The following is an 18655-nucleotide window of genomic DNA, read 5'->3' as shown; positions in this document are numbered from 1 at the left end:
ATTAAGGTGAGGAGGAGGCCCAAGGGGGAGGAAAGAGTTGAGGCCAAGGGAGGTGGGAAAACAAAGACAATCTGGTATTGAATCCAGCTCTCCTATATTGCAGACCACTCTTTAACCAGAGGCATTACAAAGGGACCGGGAGAGTGTTCGAGAGTGCAAATCATCCAACCAAGGCTGGGTGGCGTCCCCGTGGATACCAAGTGAGTGTAACACTCCCCTGCACTGCCTACTGGGCAACCCCTGCACTTGGGGGCCGTTTCTGTATCCCTACAGTCCCCACCAGCTCTTGACACTTGATGTCTGCACTTACCCCTGCAATTGCCACTAGCTGGCAGCAATTTTACCTACTGTTTATATTTATTCTATTTATTTTTTACTGTTGATCCTATGTATTGTACTGCCCCCCCCTATCCGCACATTCCCTTTCCCCCATCCCCTGCACTTGCACGATCTCAATGTTACCTGGACTAGTAAGATCGTTGTCCGTCTTCCCTCTGTTCCCCCTCCCTTGAATTTGTTGGGCTTTGAAACACTTGTGTATAGGTGGTTATAAATGCCATATAATAGGCATATTTTGGGTGGTTATACTGGTATTCTGCTCCTCTTCCCTTCTCCCAGTCACCCATCACTTGTATGATGTAATATAGCGGCACTTTGCAAAACGTTTCCAGGACCTCTATTGGTTCCAAGTCCACTCCTGACCATAACAACGTTGCATTACAGGGTTCTGCATGGCCAACAGCTTACGAGTAAGACGGCGGGCAGGAATCGTGGAGGATCGAAAAATAAGGTGCTCGATATGGTCGCATGAAGACTGACACCATCCTCCCTGTGCGGGACCAATCAATACGCCAATAATTAAGTTGGCCATTAATTTTCAAGATCAAAGACACACCTTTGGGTAACAAAAACAAGAGAGTGTCTGCAACCCTCCCGATGTGTGCTGGGAGAATACCATCTCGACAGACTATAGACACCCTGCAACGGTTTTGAATGAGAATTTCGAGACCTCTCACAAGACGATTGAGATGCACTCCCGAAATAAGATTGACGGAGCACAAGACAACGAATTTGAACAATTGTGTTTTCTAACATTCTATCTGTGACCACATGGTACCACATGTAAAAGTCCCGAAGAAAGCGGAGAGTGGGTGCAATTCTGCTGAAACCGGTCGACTATTAGCGGTCTGGGCTGATTACCCGACCCCTTGATCCATAGAAACAAGATTGGGCATGATAAAAAAAATATCAATACTACACCTTTTTAATCAGCAATACAAGTTAAGATGGAGAGGCATATGATAAGAGTTGTTGACTCATATGCTCTCGCTGTTTTAGTAGTTTGATAGGTCACACTAACTGGAAGCAAAAAGAAGAACAAGTTACTTTCTTACCTGGTAACGTTATTTCGATGGGATGTTCCTCCGACGTATTCCACATCTATGACAGGTAATCACCACAGCTGTGCTGCTTCGGAAAAATTTTCTGCATCGATGACGTCGATACGCTCCCTCGAGGGCCTCCGTTGAGCCGACGTCACCGGATGTTATAAGTAGGACGCATGACGCCCTTAGCCTCAGTTGTAGTTTTTTCCCAGAATGTGCGGCACCAATCTTCTGCCAGTATGGCTACAGAAAGCCTTGCGGAAACGTAAGCTGCAATCGCATAAGAAATTCTGTAGAGGGGCAGGTCGGGAGGATGTGATGTGGAATACGTCGGAGGAACATCCCATCGAAAGAACGTTACCAGGTAAAAAAAGTAACTTGTTCTTTAAGGGGATTGTGTCCTCTGACGTATTCCACATCTATGACAGACTCCCAAGGCAGTACCAACATATGGAGGTGGGAAAAGAATTTAGAATTTTAGAATGCCCAATCAAATTGTAGAATAGAGGACGGCATTACCAAAGGCCAAATCTTGCCCATGGATAGAATCCAGGGAGTAGTGTTTGACAACAGTCTGGACAGTGGCCCATGTGGCTGCTTCACAAATGTTATGAATGGGAACACCCCTCAGCAGAGCAATAGAGGCAGCCACACCCCTAGTAGAATGGGCCCGTAAGCCTACCGGTGGGTCCTTACCTGCCAAACGATAACATTCAGAGATTGTCAAGATGATCCATCTAGACAAAGTCTGCTTAGTAACAGCTTGTCCCAAACGCCTTCCAGAGTATCCCACAAAGAGCTGATCGTCCACTCTGACCCGTGAGATGTAGAAACGTAAAGCTCTCCTCGGATCCAACCTATGGAGCCTCTCCTCTTCCTTCCCAGGATGCGGAGGAGGATAGAACGGCGGAAGAATGACTTTCTGGCTCATATGAAATTCCGACACAATCTTTGGAAGAAAATAAGGACGAACCCTAAGGACAACCCTGTCCTTATGGAACACCGTGAAAGGTGGCTTGGCGGATGGTGCCTGCAACTCACTCACTCTGCGAGCGGAAGTAACTGCAACCAAAAATACAGTTTTAAATGTCAACAGTCTCAAAGGACAAGAATGTAAAGGCTCAAATGGAGCTCCCATCAGGAACTTCAACACTAAGTTCAAATACAACCAGGCAGGCACCTGGAAAGGTGATGGCGGAAGCACATTAGTGAGCCCTTTCAGAAACTGAGAAATCAAAGGAATCTTAAAAAAAGAACACTCCTCAGACGAGCGCTTAAATATGGACAGCTCCGCCAGGTGACCCTTAATGGTACCCACTTGCAGGCCCTTGTGGGCTAACTAAAGCAAAAAAGACAGAACCACAGGAATGGCACATGAAAAAGGATCCACATTCTTTACCCTGCATCAGTTGCAGAACTTTCGCCAACGGCAACGGTACAGGTATTTTGTTGCGGGCCTTCTGACTGAAAGCAACACCTCCATCACGTCTTCAGGGAGGTCCCAATCCTTAGACCTCAACCTTTCAGAAACCAAGTATGAAGGGTGAGAGACTTGACCTCTGGATGGAGAACCTGACGCCCCTCCCACGAGAGCAGATAGTCTCAGTAGGGAAGACGGCATGGAGGGCAGATGGACATGTCGAGAAGGTCTGGGTACCACGCTCTCCTGGCCCATGCCGAAGCAATGAGGATCATTCTGGAACCGAACCTCCGTAACCTCTGCAACACTTGCAGAATGGCGGGGACTGGAGGAAACGCGTACAGCAGTGGGAAGGACCACTCCACTACGAATGCGTCCCCTAAGGCTCCTCTTATAGGAAATTCCCGTGAGCAGAATCTTTCACACTTCCGGTTGACACTGGTGGCGAAGAGATCCACTTCAGGGGTCCCCCAAAGGTCGAAGATCTCCAAGAGAACTTCTTGAGCCAGCTCCCACTTGTGAGAGACCGTGCTCTGCCTGCTCAGAGCGTCCGCCGCCTTGTTTTAATCTCCGGCCAGATGAACTGCCGAGATCGAAATTTCCTACTGGAGGGCCCAGAACCAGAGCTGCATCGCGCCTCTGCACAGAGGGAGTGACCCGGCACCCCACTTTTTGTTGAGGTAGTGCATGGCCACTGTGTTGTCTGTCAGAATCAGGACATTCTTCCCCCGCACAGTCGGCAGAAAAGCCTTCAGGGCTAGCCTGATGGCCCTCGGCTCCAACAGACTGATATGGAGTCTGACTCTGACGGAGACCAACGACCGCTGACTGTCAACTCGTTTGCATGAGCTCCTCATCCCGTGAGGGATGCGCCCGTCATGATCGTTACCTCCAGCTAGGGTAGCCAAAATGGTGCACCCCGCGTCAGATTGTCTTCGACGGCCCACCACAGAAGATCCTGGGCGACCGAGGGTGGCACCTGAACGGGATCTGACATCCTGCCGGAGGACTGCGACCGCTGCATCTTGAGAGCCCACTGCAGAGATCTCATCCACAGCCTGGCATCTGGCACCAGTAGAATGCAGGATGCCATGAGGCTGAGTAGCCTCAAGAACACGAACGCGGGGAGACTCTGGGCATGTTGAAACTTGTTCACCATCTGCAGAATGTGATGAGCCCTTACCTGGGGAGGTGAACACTGCCCCAGGGACGTGTCGAGCATTGCTACGATGTACTGGAGTCACGGGGTAGGTGTCAAGTGGGACTTCTTTAAATTGAGGGAGAAGCCCAGCTTGTGAAGGAAATGGCAGGTGACTGACAGATGATCCAGGACTTGCTCTGGAGAGCATGCCCTGATCAACCAATCGTCCAGGTAGGGGTAGACGTGAATCCCCCCTTTCCTGAGATACGCTGCCACCACCACCATGAGCTTGGTGACGACCCTCAGGGCGGAGGTCAATCCAAATGGCAGAACCCAAAACTGAAAATGCGAGTCGCCAAACGCGAACCTCAGGTACTTCCTGTGCTTGGGATCAATCTGCACATGAAAGTAAGCATCCTTGAGGTCGAGAGACACCAACCAGTCCTGAAGTTGAAGGGCCTGGAGGACTTGAGAGTCACCATCTTGAACTTGTCCTTCCTAAGGAGCGTGTTCAAACCACGCAAGTCCAAGATGGGTCTCAATCCCCCGTCTTTCTTCGGGATCAAAAAATATGGGGAATACCATCCCTTGTTCCTCTCCACTACAGGCACCAGTTCTATGGCGCCTTTCTCTAGCAGGGATTTGATTTCCTGCACAAGGAGCGGATCCGGACTCTTCAAAGAGAGCTTCCCCAGTGGATTGTCGTGAGGCCTCTGCCGGAAAGGAAGACAGGAGCCATGGACTATGATCTCCAGAACCCACACATCTGAAGTAATGGCATGCCATTCTACAAGATGCTGTGCCAGCCTTCCCCCAACCGGCGAACCATGGGACATGGCCTCATGACTGAGCTGAAGCGGCTGCGGCAGTGCCTGAGGGCAAAGAGGCAACTGCCCGAGCGGCTTTGGCACCTCGAGTACCTTGTTTCCCAACTCTGGTACTCCTACGTTGGCCCCTTTGACTGGCAGCCCCCCTCGATCTACCAAATGTAGAGTAGTATCGAAAGGAACCTCCCCTCCATTGCTGTCCCCTAGGACGAAAAGGCGGAGGTTGACAGACTGCAGCGCTCAACGACTTCACTGCAGCTTTGGAAGTCTGCAACCTCTCAAGGCTCTCGTCAGCCTTGCTGCCAAAACGATGTTCACCATCAAAGGGCATGTTGAGAAGCCGGGCTTGTACATCAGGAACAAACCTCGACTTCCGCAACCATGCAAACATGCGCATCACGGTGCTCGCCGCCATGGACCGGCTGGCACAATCTGCCACGTCCAGACCCGATTGAACGGATTCACACATGGCATCCTTGCCATCTTGTACAAGGGCAAGAAAGCCATCCCGTTCCTCCCCTTCTGGAATATGTTGAGCCGCCAAAGATGCACAATTCCACAGAGTTTGAGTGAAACGTGCTAAGGCACACACGGAGTTGGCTGCCTTCAAAGCCATACCCCCTGAAAAAAATACTTTCTTCGCCCAACCGTCAAAACGCTTGTCGTCCCTATCAGGAGGGATGGTAGGGTACGATGCCTGCTTTGCTGGGGCCATAGCCGCCTGCACCACCAAACTCTCCGGAGTGGGGTGCGCTGACCAGTAGCAGGGGTCGCCACTGGCTGGACGGTACTTTTTCGGCAATGACTTGCCCACTGCCGGGGGACTCTCTGGAGCAGTCCAAGCCACTGCCACCCTTCTTTGCAAGGCCATATGAAATGGCAGTACCGGGTCAGTTGCCGGACCTTGGTCCAAGATATCTGTCAGGTCATCCTGCAGAAAATCCACTGGTGGCGCAGACCACCCCAAGTACTCCGTCACCCTTGACATGAGACGCCGGTATGAAGAGTCGGCGTGCGTGCCAGGCTCAGGCCTACCGAACTCAAACTCCAGAGGTGTCCAGACCACTGGCGTCGTGCAAAGACTGACGCAGGTCTTCCATCTGGCTATGACCAGACAATAGTTTGCCAGGAACCTCATCAGGAACCAAACCTTCATCAGACCCTTCATCCACCTCGGAGATGTAATCCAGAGGCTGGACAAATCCCTAGATGAGGGCACAGAAAAAGTCTCCAACACAGGCCTTACTGACTTCCCCAGGGCCTTCTTCGGGGTTTCCACCGGTCTCCAGGGCACCTCTGATCCTCCTCAAAAGGCGTCGAGGGCGTCGGCGGCTTTGACACAGGCCTCGAGGCCGGAGCCCCGAGCGTGTCCTTCGACGGCCTCAGCACCGATGGCGTCGACGACTTCCTTGATGGCAGAGCCTTCGAGAGAGTCCCTCGACGGCCTTGGCGTCGACGTCGTCTTAGAAGATCTCACAGGCTCCGACGGTTTCGAGGGCGTCGAGGACCGGGACCTGGAGCAGGCATGGCTAGAGCGATCTACCTTGTCCGCTCGGGACCTCGAAGGTTCCTGATGATCGCACCGACCGCCCGAGTCCAAAGGCGTATGAGCGGTGACCCTAGCGCGTTCCTTGCCGGCTTCTCTCGAAGGCGCGGATGGAACAGAGCCCTGCAATTCGAAAGTCGCCATCATCTCCTTGCGAAATGCGTCACATTCCGCAGGAGATGAATGCTTGTTGGGACAAGCTACCCGCCGTCTGGTAGAGTACTCAGACGAGGAAGGTGACCGGTGACGGCGCTTTCGCGAGTGCCTATAAGAGGTAGAGGAATGGCAGGAACCACTCCGGGACCGAGACCCCCTGGACTTACTCCAACGCGGAGAGTCGCCCCTCGAATCGTCAGTCGAAAGCCCAGCGGATCTCGATTTACGGGGTTTGGAAACCCTACCAACGTACTGTGGCATACATAGTTTGTGTGTTTCTTACGGCACAACTCTGTAGCATTATTTCCTTCCTGTGGGAATTATGTTGATCATGTGCAGTAGGCAACTTCGAAAAGCATATTAATAAATTGACTGCCACAATTGTTCAGAAGTTAGCTCAGTGTGTGAAGCACCCATTGCAGAGATATGTGTTCATATGCAAAATTAGAATATCACATTTCAGCAAGGCTGGCTGAGCCTTTCCTATGTCTGAAGTTTATAAACCTGCCTGCATATGTACTTGGTTTTGCAGAACAACGTCTACTCTTGTCAAGCAATGTACCTGTAGGGGTTGCTATAAAAACTAACATATCCTTATGGTGAAGGTCTAGAAATTGGTTTGTTCAGAAGGGGTGTTGTAAATCCTAGGCAATCGTCTTCAACGATGGCATAAACTGTTAGTCTTGAATTTGAATACATATTCACCTTTTGGACTATATAACAAAAGCGTTCATGCTTGTATCCTGGATTTGCCAGCAGACGATACAGTGATCCTAGTCAAATCATCTAATATCTTACATGACTGTGCTGTCTTCTGTGAGGTTTGCCTTCTTGCATGCTGCTGGTATCGTTTAGCCCATTACTTGATCTTTCTTCTTATGTAGGCCATTTGAGTGGAAGAGGTAGTAGACAGAAGAGCGGACCAGATGTTGCAGGCCTCAGGCAAGCATATTTTAAGGTCTGCTTGTTTGACACAAAAACAGTTTGCTTTTTGGTAAAAGTCAAATGTTGTTATGCACGTTTATAAATGAAAATGTCACAAGCCATTGTTTTTGAAGTACTTAAAGATTTAAAATACAACAGACAAATCCAGATTAAATGTGTTAAATCACATTGATTGGTATGCTGGTACTTATATACTTCCCTTGATGATGGAGAGCATGAGCTAGAATCATTCCCATTTTGCGTAACACCCTTTTATAATATTTTGTTTAAAAATGGTCATGCTTGGTAATGTGATTTGTGTACTTTCCAAGTCCATCTTTATAAAATGAGATTGGTTTAGTTCATGGTAAGAACTGGAAAAGAAAGTGTTCAAATGCAGAAATTGCAGTGTTGGCACAAATCCCAGCTTCACCCCTTAACCATGTGTGATCCTGAGCATCTCATTTAATCTTGTATTGCCAAACCTCTCAATATTGCCAGTGCCTAAGCCTTCCAAGATTGTCAGCCCTTCAGAGTGATTTCCTTCTCATGGTATGATTTTCATAAAAGCCTTATTCATGGTTTCACTGGCTATAGGGTTGCTTCCACTAACAGTGAGCATATTTATATCGCACACCACGGGCATTTTTTGTTCTTTTGATATCTAATGGCAACACTATTTGAAAACCATATCCCACTTCTAATCTCAGTCTGTCTGGATAAAGACACCTTCCTGGTATCTTCTAATCTGCATCCACAATCCATGCTCGGTATATGTAGCTTTCTCCTTCCTTCCAATTGATCTTCTCTATTTACATTTGAGCACTTTTGCATTCTGTGAGGCAGTTAATCTGAGTTCTCTGTCTATTACGGGTTACATGTACCTTTTACCTACGGTCCTCCATTAATACTACAGGCTGCATACCTTCCTGGATCCTATTGATAAAAAGTATCCAGTACAGTAACCTCTTCCTAGACTGCTAATGTTGGTCTTCAAATGCTACTTGTTTATCATTCTGATTAGAGCAAGAATGAAGGGGGTAAGGGGACTTAAAGGGAGTCAGCGTGCATATTATGCTGCAAGACCGCATTTCAACCTATAGGTTGTGAATGCGAAGGCTTGGGTGCAGGGGGCGCAACCAGTATTCTTGATCCCTTAATACCTTTTGTTTGGTGGAGGGGGGCCCCAGAGATGTCTGTGCCCAGGGCCCCAAAAGTGCTTAAGATGGCCCTGCCCTCGAGGGAGAGTATCGACGGAGGACGCAGACGCTGAACATTTTTCCAAAGCAGCACAGCTGTGGTGATTACCTGTCATAGATGTGGAATACGTTGGAGGACACAATCCCCTCGAACAAAACATACAACCATTTGACTTCCAAAACAAGTGTGCTCCTTTTATAGTATTTTAGGAAAGTAGTGAGAGAGAGGATAGGGCTAGCTTTGCTCTTCTATCCCCTAGCCCTTGCAGGCGATACACCAGCGCACTCCTAGGGTTAGTCACATACACTCAGGGATAAGAAGCAATGTTGTAGGGACATTTAGTTAGTTCATAGGGAACTAGAATTGAGGAATAAACTGAAGAATAAATGTATTGTGTCTTTTGTTGTGCTAAAACTTTGATTGGGTGTAAACAGGATGTGCTAACCCATTGACCTTAGTTGTGATAAACAACCCTGTATGTGCCAGTAAGGGACAAAGTTGCAATTGCTATGCACACAAAAAGCAGTGTCATAGGAGGTGAATTGCACGGCTCTTGTGTGTTGTATGGATGGTCCCTTTAAAGTTATGTTTCTCTGTGGTTTTGTAACATGAATATTCTATTGCATGCAGATGTTTGTCTTTTAGCAACTGACTATACAGGAAAGTGTACTGGTGTATTTTGTAGTTCAATCTTTTGTTATGCAGTTTCTTCACCATTGCAATGGCTTCTTGGCACCAATGCGGCAATGAAGGTAAGTGGTTATATTACCAGTGATCGGTTGCCCCTTGGGCTGGGTGGGGGCAGGGAAAAATGCTTTGCTACATCCCAGATACCCCAGAATAAGATGCGCATACGTTTTTTGTTGATTGGCGGAAAAGCTTTGAGGCCTTCTGCTAAACCTGGGTCCAACAATGGTGTAGTCTCTGCTTAGTATCTTACATTTGCACGTCTATGATGTCACCTATGTGTATTATTTTTTAATTTTGATGCATTGTGGAGTGCTGCATCTGACGTTGCGGCTGCTTCAAAGCTATTTTTGTCAAGGTAGAAAGCTCAGGGCTATCGTCTTGTTGGCTTATTTCAGTTGTAGTTGGAGAAGTGACCTGTGCGTTGTTTTTTGATTGGTGGGCCCTGTCCCTTTGCATAGCGATAGTCGGGACGGTCCCTCTCCTGTCTAAGTCGAACGTGCTATTCTGTGGTTCCTTTGCCTGCAAAACATCCAAATAAGTGCGCCTGGACAAGGTAACATGACATAATTTGAAATCACATAACTGACATGAGATTACATGCTAGTAGAACACCACCAATGGGTCCAAAAACAAAAAGGGTGGGGAAAACTTGATGAGTAAAACTCACTTAAATTAAAAAAGTAATTTAGTTCATAAATCGGAATCACGAAGGGAAACTAAAGAAAACACGCTATGGTGGAACGAGGGAGGACATGGCTGTCCAAAGGAAGTGTATCAAGATGGGCGCCTCCCCGCTCTTATAAAAGCTCTCTTCCCCCATAAAAGCAATGGTATGCTGAACATTAAGATGGACGGGTTCATTTTTACGTTTTCAAAAAAAGATGCATTTGGGAACAAAAACGTGGTAGTACGATAAATTACGAAAGTTCAATTGAGTTGTGAACATGCACAAACTGCATTTGCACCAATGCAAAAACACTGCGGATGCATTTGCGTTTGTACATCCACAAAATAGCAGAAGGTTGTTCAAAAATGTATCTTTAATACCGCCCTTAGATTCTAAGAGGCTAACATTGCATGGCATAATCGAGCTCGATATTACACACCAAACCTATACATGCATAGCTTTTTATAGCATGCCAAAGCAGAACGATAAGCATAGCAAAATAATGTCATAATATAGCATGTCAGACATACAAAATTTAACGTAGCAGACACACTGCAAAAGTGGCATGTCCCAAATAAGATAATAGTCTAGGTTAGGTTCCTAGGAGTGTAGGGACCAGGGATTAACCAAGCAGGAAAGGAGGACCTAAAACAGGGCTACTCCCTCCCTCATTTCAGATACAGACAAAACACTGCTAATGCTGATCCATCAAAGTCTCTTAGCCGGGATAGAGGAGTAAATGCATAAAAGTAGGTGGAAATAATGCAAAAGAAGGGGGCAGTGGCTCTCACCGAATGCACTCCTGCGCAACACGCTCATGGCGTGTATTGTCACTGGCTTTCTCATGATTCTATGCTCCACCTCATGAGGCTTCACACTGAGCCGCATTATGAGTTTCCTCCATTTACTGTTACCATCACTTGCTCCTGCACATTTACAGCGGGATTGCAAGTGGCTGCATGGCAGTGTAAAGCCCCATTTTTGGAGTCTATGGGGGGGCGGGAATCATGGGATTTACTGTATGCGGCAATTCAGCAGCAGATTTGACAATGTTCCTATTTAAATTTGAAGATTTGCTTTCCACTGTATGCTGGAGGTAAATCCTCCACTTCACCTCCTATGGCAGAATTCCGCAGTGCGGGAAACTTCCACTCTTCCCTGCACTGCCAAACCCGTAATGAGGCCCACTGTGCTTTCTTTAGTCAGACCAACAGAGAGCAAAAATAGCAATTCCTTGGTAATTTAAGGAGCAAATGCCTTAGTGATAGCAAAAGATGTTATCAGAGTTGAAAAAATGTGCAGAAAAACCGGAGCCAAAATAAAGCATTCAGAACTTGGCAAAATGGCCAAAACGGTGACAGTTCATGTTCAGATAACTTTACAGAACATGTGTTAACAAGTGCAACGAGCTGCTGTGGTTAGCACACGATATTATTTGAATTTTCTTCCTCATCAGAACCTGAGATTCTTGAAGGAAAATTGCATTAGGGAGGAGGGAGGGCTGCAGATTATTGAAACTAGTTAAAAGCATGCTGCGATGACCTCTAGTGTTATGGGGAATATTCAAGCGCTGAGAATTTTAAAAGCACCCCACGCTCGAGAATCGCCAAAGTCTTATTTAGATTATCACATTGTTCATAATGGTGTGAGCTGTATCACTGTGTGTAACGTGAAAAGACCTCCCTGCAACAACCAGGGAAAACCCAATCAGTCCTGTACCTCAGGCTCACATTGCAGTTGATTCTTTAATATATAAACATTTCTAGTACAGTTGGCGGTCCATTAATATTGTTTTTTTTATATAAAGGTATAATTAGCTTGTTTAACCTCTGACCTGGAGATGGTGAACACTGGACAGAATGGTGTGCTTTCAGATCTTCATCAAAGTTCACAAAATCCTCAAAGTCGCGTTCATCTGCATCGAAAAAGAAATGTCAGGTGATCATTTCCTCGTTTCTTTTTCTTTATTGCATACCTCATCTCGGGGGTATAGCTCAGGGACAATGCGCTCGCCTTGGAAGTAAGACGATGAGGAGCAACACAGGTTAGATCCTCGATCCACGCTTAGAAACCTCTGGGTATTAAGCACGTTATAAATAGCCAAATATAATAATCTCCATGTCTCTCCCCCCCCTCATCAGACAGCCACTATATAAAAAGAAACCTATATTTAGCCCATGCTCTGATTCGCTTGCCGTACTTAAGGTCTCGCGTTGACATGCATGCTCATCATTTCAAGGTCGCTAAATGTAATAATTGGTAACCCTGCGTTGCAGCCGATGGCCATGGAACCGCTGAGATTCAACCACTCTGTCTTCTGATATATAAAAAAATATGAATTTCTTTATCAGCACTTGTAATAGCAAAGACCAGTTCATGTGTCTTCCTGTGCCTGCAATGAAGTCACAATCACGTGTAACTTTAACTACCACTAACCTTGTTGTCCTCTAATGTCATTGATGATATGCTACACTAGTCTATAAACAGACCCATCTCGTTGACCTGCTAGTAGCTATTTTAAAAACATAAGAAATGACCATTGTAATGACCTTGTTTTCAAGTTTTATGCTCTGCTTTGTGTGTTATGCTTTACAATGCATGATTCAGCAGCTATGATGGCAAACACGTTAAAAACCACACAAGTAAATCACTTACCATGGATAGTCAACAATCCAATATCCTGCATCTGAAAATCGTCTGTGGTGCTATTCCCATCTTTGCTCAGCTGACTGTGGATTTTGTAAGGGTATTCACAGGTTCCAAACGCACAGCACTGGTAGGCATAGGCCATTTCCAAAATCCTACATGTTAAAACAATCGTAATAACTTGAGAATGTAGAGATGGCAATGGCATTCGTTACTTGTCATACTGATTATAGAATAAATTTTATGTGGGAGTAAACAATGATTGAAATAGGTTTTCTATGCATTTATCAAACATTTGGAGAACTGGGGTGCACCACAGTGAAACTGATGGAGGTGTAGTGGAGCTTCCAAGTAATGTGCAATAAAGCTCTGGTTTCATTGGTAAGATCGGATTATCAAATCGTAGAAACTGGGTTGCAGTGGCTGAGTCTATAGTCCTAGGAATGGTAGGTATTTTTAGGGTATTGATGCAGTTGGCTTGTTTAAGCACATTCATACTTTAAAAACAAAGGGCCCGATTCATAGAATAAATTTGCGCAGAAAAAGTGGCGAGGATTCCGCGCGGCTCCATCACGTCACTGCGACTCCACAAACACCTTGTGCAACGCTCCCAGCGAAGGGGCGTACCGTCTTGCGCAGTCACCTAAAAAGGGGGCGGAACACATGGAATGGGGAACAACAAGCGGAAATGTGGGAAATACCACAGTAAAATACTCGCAACGCCCACACGCACGCCAACAACACGTAATCATGGATTTGAACAGGGCTCACAAGCTCGTGGAAAAAGACGCACAAATACGGAAAAACGTCTGCCACGTTGAAAGCTGGCGTAAGCATCACAGCGCACAAAAAACAATGCTTAAAAAGATTGCGCGAACACAAACGCGCGTATACAGCTACGATGAATGTGCCATTTTTCACAGCAGTGATCATGGGACACCGCACAGGAGGAGGAGGATAGCGAGGGCACACATTTTTTTTTACCCAGGACCAGCCTTTTTGGGATGCCTGATGAGGTCTATGGCAGGTAAAGGTTCCCACCTCATATCGTATTAGACCTGGTCAGGGAGTGGGAAGATGACTTAACATCAACCACCCTGTGCTCCCAAACACTGAGCCCCTTGGAAAACGTGCTCAATGTACTGCATTTTTTGGCCACTGAGTCATTTCAGCAGACAACTGCCATTGTCGGGGGAATTTCACAGGCCACACAGTCATGCTGCCTACACCAAGCGTTGGCTATCATGACTGCATGCCCCTTTGTCCGCAGGCACATATACATGCCCAGAACACCCGCAGAAAGGCAGGCCGTGGTCCAGGACTTTTACGTGGTGGCGCACTTCCCGAAAGTGCTTGGTGCCACTGATTGCACCCATGTGGCCCTACGTCCGCCTAGGGCCACAGAGCACATCTATTGCAATCGCAAGCACTGGCATTCCATCAACGTGCAGGTTGTATGTGCTGCCAATGGAATCCTAACCTCTGTATATGCCAACTATCCTGGGTCCACCCATGACGGTTTCATATTCAGAATGTCACTCCTACACCGGGCCCTGGAAACTTGGAGGCATGGCAACACATGGCTCATTGGGGAGTACACATGGCCCTCCAAATGCATGCATGACTCACACAGACAAAACCACACCACTGACAATCCATCTCACCTCCACAGGGGACACTGCCTACCCTCTGAGCACCTACATGATGACGCCAATACAGAACCCCACCACACCACAGCAGGTAAGATACAACGCAACCCATACTGCAACTTGGGCCATAGTGGAGCTCACATTCGGAGTGCTGAAGTCACGCTTCCGCTCCCTTGACCATTCTACTATATGCACCACCAGTAGTGTGCAGGATCATAGAGGCAGCATGTGTCCTGCACAACGTTGCAACACGGCGTGATGTACCGGTGGACATGGTGGTGCCCCGACATCCCCAACCACATGCAAAGCGGCTGTGTATGGGAGGGCAAAGGGAACGTGGTGAGGCTGCCGTAACCAGCTTGTGCCACAATTTTTCACCTAAAATCCAAACCCTGCGGAGTGCACACAGCCCTGGCACATTCCAGGTGACAATGATGACAAAGGGACAATCATCTGTCCCAACCTTACCACCCTGAGATCCTGTCCTTGGAAGTGCTACACTGTGCGCATCCCTTATTTATTTATTTATTTATTACATTTATTACTCGCCCAGACCCGCGGGTATCACGGCGAAAATTTCAATAAATTGTAGCATTTTTATACAGGGTTACAGTTACCATCACATAGTACATATTTTATACTGAATTACAAATAAATCATGTGATCATATTTCTTATACTCAGTTACAAATGGTCACGGTAGCAGGTCACATTTTGTTTAAAACACTAGTTGCAGATCTAGAGGTACATGCGAGCCGTAGGGACTACATTTACTTTTTTGGTTCAAAGAAAGGCGGTAAACCAGAGGCATTCTAGTACTAAGGTGGAGTAGGACTAGTTGAGGTTAATATTTGTTAAATAACCAAGTTTTCAGTGCTATTTTGAATTTTAGTAGGGCGTCCTCATTTTTAATACTAATGGGTAGTGCGTTCCAGTGCGATGGGGTGAAGACTTTGAAGCTGCTTCCTCCTGCTCTACTGTATTTGTATTGAGGAACTTCCAAGAGGGGCAGTTTATTAGATCTCAGTGTCCTACAGGAGATTTTTTTCTTGATAGTGTTGTTGAGGTAGCTAGGCGCTTTGTTGGTGATGCATTTATAAACGGTGCTGAGTGTTTAGAAAATGATTCTTGCTTCAATAGGCAGCCAGTGGTTTTCTCTTCTGATGCTAGATATATGTTCAGATTTCTTTATACATAGCGCCGCTCTAAGGGCTTTGTTTTGTAATAGTTGGATTTTATTTAAATTGGTTTTGGAGGTTCCTAGGAATAGGATATTACAGTAATCCAATTTCGTTAGAATCAACGCTCTGGCAAACGTGATGCAATTTGTAGGGGTAAGAAATTGGTGGCTGAGTGAAATAAGTTTTGCTGTGTAGGCTGTGGACGAGGAGAGGGTTGCTATTTGTTTGTGCATAGTGAGGTTGGCATCTATATATACACCAAGAGTTTTAACTTGTTTGCTTACTGGGATCTGTGTACCATCAATGTTGATATGAGAGTAGTTAGAGTGGAGGGTGCTTATTCATTTTTGGGAGCCCACGATGAGGACCTCCGTTTTCTCATCGTTAAGGCCTTAGAACTACAACAAACTCAATCTGGTGTACACAAAAGTAGCACATGTAAGATGTAGCATGTCACTAACACCATGGCAAAGTACACCTCTAAATGGTGGTATGTCACCAAAACCATCCCACACTCCATGTCACCTGGTCGCCACACCTTGCCATGGCATGCAATGTCAAAAGTGTAAATCAAATGGCCATCGCTCAACTCCACTGTCACAAAGTGCTCAACAATCAACAGAACCAGTTCATAAACAAGTCACTCTCACACATCAAACTATCAATGTACACAGGGACACCAATTGGGCAGTACAACATACCAGATACACAGCCCTGAAGAGTGAATATGTCTGACAGTGACCAATCATAATTGCACAAGTGCCTCAACATGTCGTAACTTGCACATGCCACCCTTCCATTATTTGGTGTGACCCTGATAACTAAAGTGGGCAGGGAAGCACACAAAGACTAAAGGTCAACAATAATACAGATTGGCAAGCCAATACATGAAGATGGAACATGATCAAAGGATGGATCCCAATGTACAAACAAAAAGGAATGGCAACCATGCACTGGACATACAATCATGAACCCCACTAGGGGTGTATACACAGGTCGGACTTGAAACTGTCCACAGATAGAATGGAAGCTCAATGCGTTTGTGTAAGTTACTTTCACATGCTGCCCTCCTTGCAAGCCCATGGAAAGGGGAAGCAGGAGTGGCATATGTGTCTGGAGCCAAGGCACAAACACCAACACGAGACAAGCTTCTATGGGTCCAGCTGGAACCTACAGTGGATGCCCTTGGATGCCACACAAAGCATTACACAGTCACATAAATGCACAACAGATTAAAAACATCAACAAAAAAAGCCCATGGTGGATGGGGTGGGGGGGGGATCGATTGGGTGCCCACCCAGGAGGGGCAGGGTGCACATCAACACTCACATGTGCGGATGCTGAGAAGAAAAAAACAAAACCCCTCCATGTGTTCATTGGCCGCACGGATATAATGGATTGGGAAAGCTGTTGCTGTTGTCATCACCCTCTGGTTTAGCAGGTGGTAGTGTTAAGGGAGGATCACCACACATAGCCCTGGCCTGGTCCTCCATGGCATCGGTCATGCAGGACTGATATGCTCGCATCTGCAACATGATGGCTCGGAGGTCCCCATGCAACACCTCACGGGATGCAGAGAGATCCTCTGTGGTGGTATGAGTCAACTGTTGCATCTGCTGTTCAGACCGTCTATTGCGGGCTGCCTCAAGTGCAGCCAGTGTAGTTCTGAGGGACCTATACTCTTCCCTCAGGGCGTTCCTGTGTTCACAACCCTCTGCAACCAGGGATGCCCGCCGAGCCCCGAGTTCCGCCCGTAGGCTCCTGTTGCTGGCCTCCATGTGCAGCCTGTGTCAGTGCCCCACATGGACTGCTCCCACACAGTATTGCCAGCTGACACATGGCCACCGTGTTGGCGAACCCCATGCCTGGCCGGCCCAAGGGAACCTGGCCCTTGATGTGATGGGCTGATGTGATGGGCTTCTCTGTGGCTGCAGGACTGCATCTCTCCCTTGATCAGCTGTCCCAGGACCAGGAGCCAATACTGTGGAGCGTGACCCTGCATCTGTAACCAACACAGACGGATGTACCAACACTGTCTGGCCCTATGAGGGGTCTTCACCCCCTGAAGACATTTGGGGCACAACAGCACCCCCAGTTGATGCACTCCCCTGCGACAGTGTTGAGGAAGCCATATCTGGTTCACAACCAGACCCAAAGGAATCCTCTGAGGCAGACTCGACTGAATCAGGGCCAGGATGGACTGTAGCACCAGTGGATATTCATGGGCTACCACACCACGTGCTCCACAGGTGGTTGGTAGCTGCTCAGTATCCTGTACCACTTCCTCCTCTGCATCCAGTACCTCATCACCTGCATATGGACAGTAAAGGAAATGAAGACCCATGTAAATTGCATAGCCCACTCACACAGCAACCACAATGTTGACATGCAACACATTAACCTGCCATGTCACTCACGGCACAAAAATCATGCATGTGCGCAGTGTAAATGGAAGGGAAGGGAACTATGAATGCAGCCATGGATGTGTGCTCAAGGGCTCAACAACACATGTAGTGCATGGTGCATAGCACCTGCTTCACACACGAGCACCTGACGTGCATAGTTCACGCAATACACCGATGTTGCATAGCCATGCCTGAACTGCCAAACAGCAGGGGATGGAACCTGATGACTACAGTCTCAGAGCCATGTACAATAGTTGCAACATGACATTACATTGAACTCACAAAATCAAAATAAACAAGTGGCACAATGCGCAACGATGCTAGGGTGTCGGAATAGAGTGAAGATAAACACATTGATACCATGATGTAAGGTCACATTGACATCATGCCAATGAATAGGCATGTTGAAGGGGATACCTGGGTTTGGTAGTGAGGGGGCAGTGCAGAACATGTGAACGGCCTCAATTTCAAACAAAATACGTCATCAGTAATGTAAATGTTGTGGCCTGTTGGCAGTCGAAGGGCAAATGCAGACATCAGGTGTCAGGTGGCGGTAGTGGGTTGTAGGGTTACAGTAAACGGATATTAAGTGCGGACGATGCCCAGGATGCGGTGCATGGGTGAAAATGTTGGCTCAGAGGACCGTTTCGGAGATCAGATTGTTGTCAGGTCACTAGTGTATCATCTCAGTCATCCGGGACTGCAGCAAGAGAGAGGAGGAGAGTAAGTCCAACACACGAGGAAGCATCCGATGTGCCTACATACCTGGAGAAGGTTCACCTCCAGTTCCTTTTGAGGCAGGGAGTCTGTCCCAGAGGG

At 47.2% G+C, this 18655-nt stretch overlaps 1 protein-coding gene across 2 annotated transcripts in view; it reads right to left on the bottom strand.

Moving 5' to 3' along the window:
• LGR5 (leucine rich repeat containing G protein-coupled receptor 5) overlaps window positions 1-18655 on the bottom strand; it is a 2032903-nt gene that overhangs the window by 90782 nt on the left and 1923466 nt on the right. For both annotated transcript variants that reach the window (XM_069628249.1, XM_069628250.1), the window contains 2 exons: window positions 12612-12757; window positions 11791-11871 (listed from right to left, as the gene is read on the bottom strand). In XM_069628249.1, coding sequence (XP_069484350.1) covers window positions 11791-11871; window positions 12612-12757 — 227 coding nt within the window. The remainder of the gene's footprint in view (window positions 1-11790; window positions 11872-12611; window positions 12758-18655) is intronic.

The sequence above is a fragment of the Ambystoma mexicanum genome, chromosome 12, assembly GCF_040938575.1.
Source record: "Ambystoma mexicanum isolate Mex_15411 chromosome 12, UKY_AmexF1_1, whole genome shotgun sequence".
NCBI classification, from domain to species: Eukaryota; Metazoa; Chordata; class Amphibia; order Caudata; family Ambystomatidae; genus Ambystoma; species Ambystoma mexicanum.
This window is presented reverse-complemented; position numbering and strand designations above follow the sequence as displayed.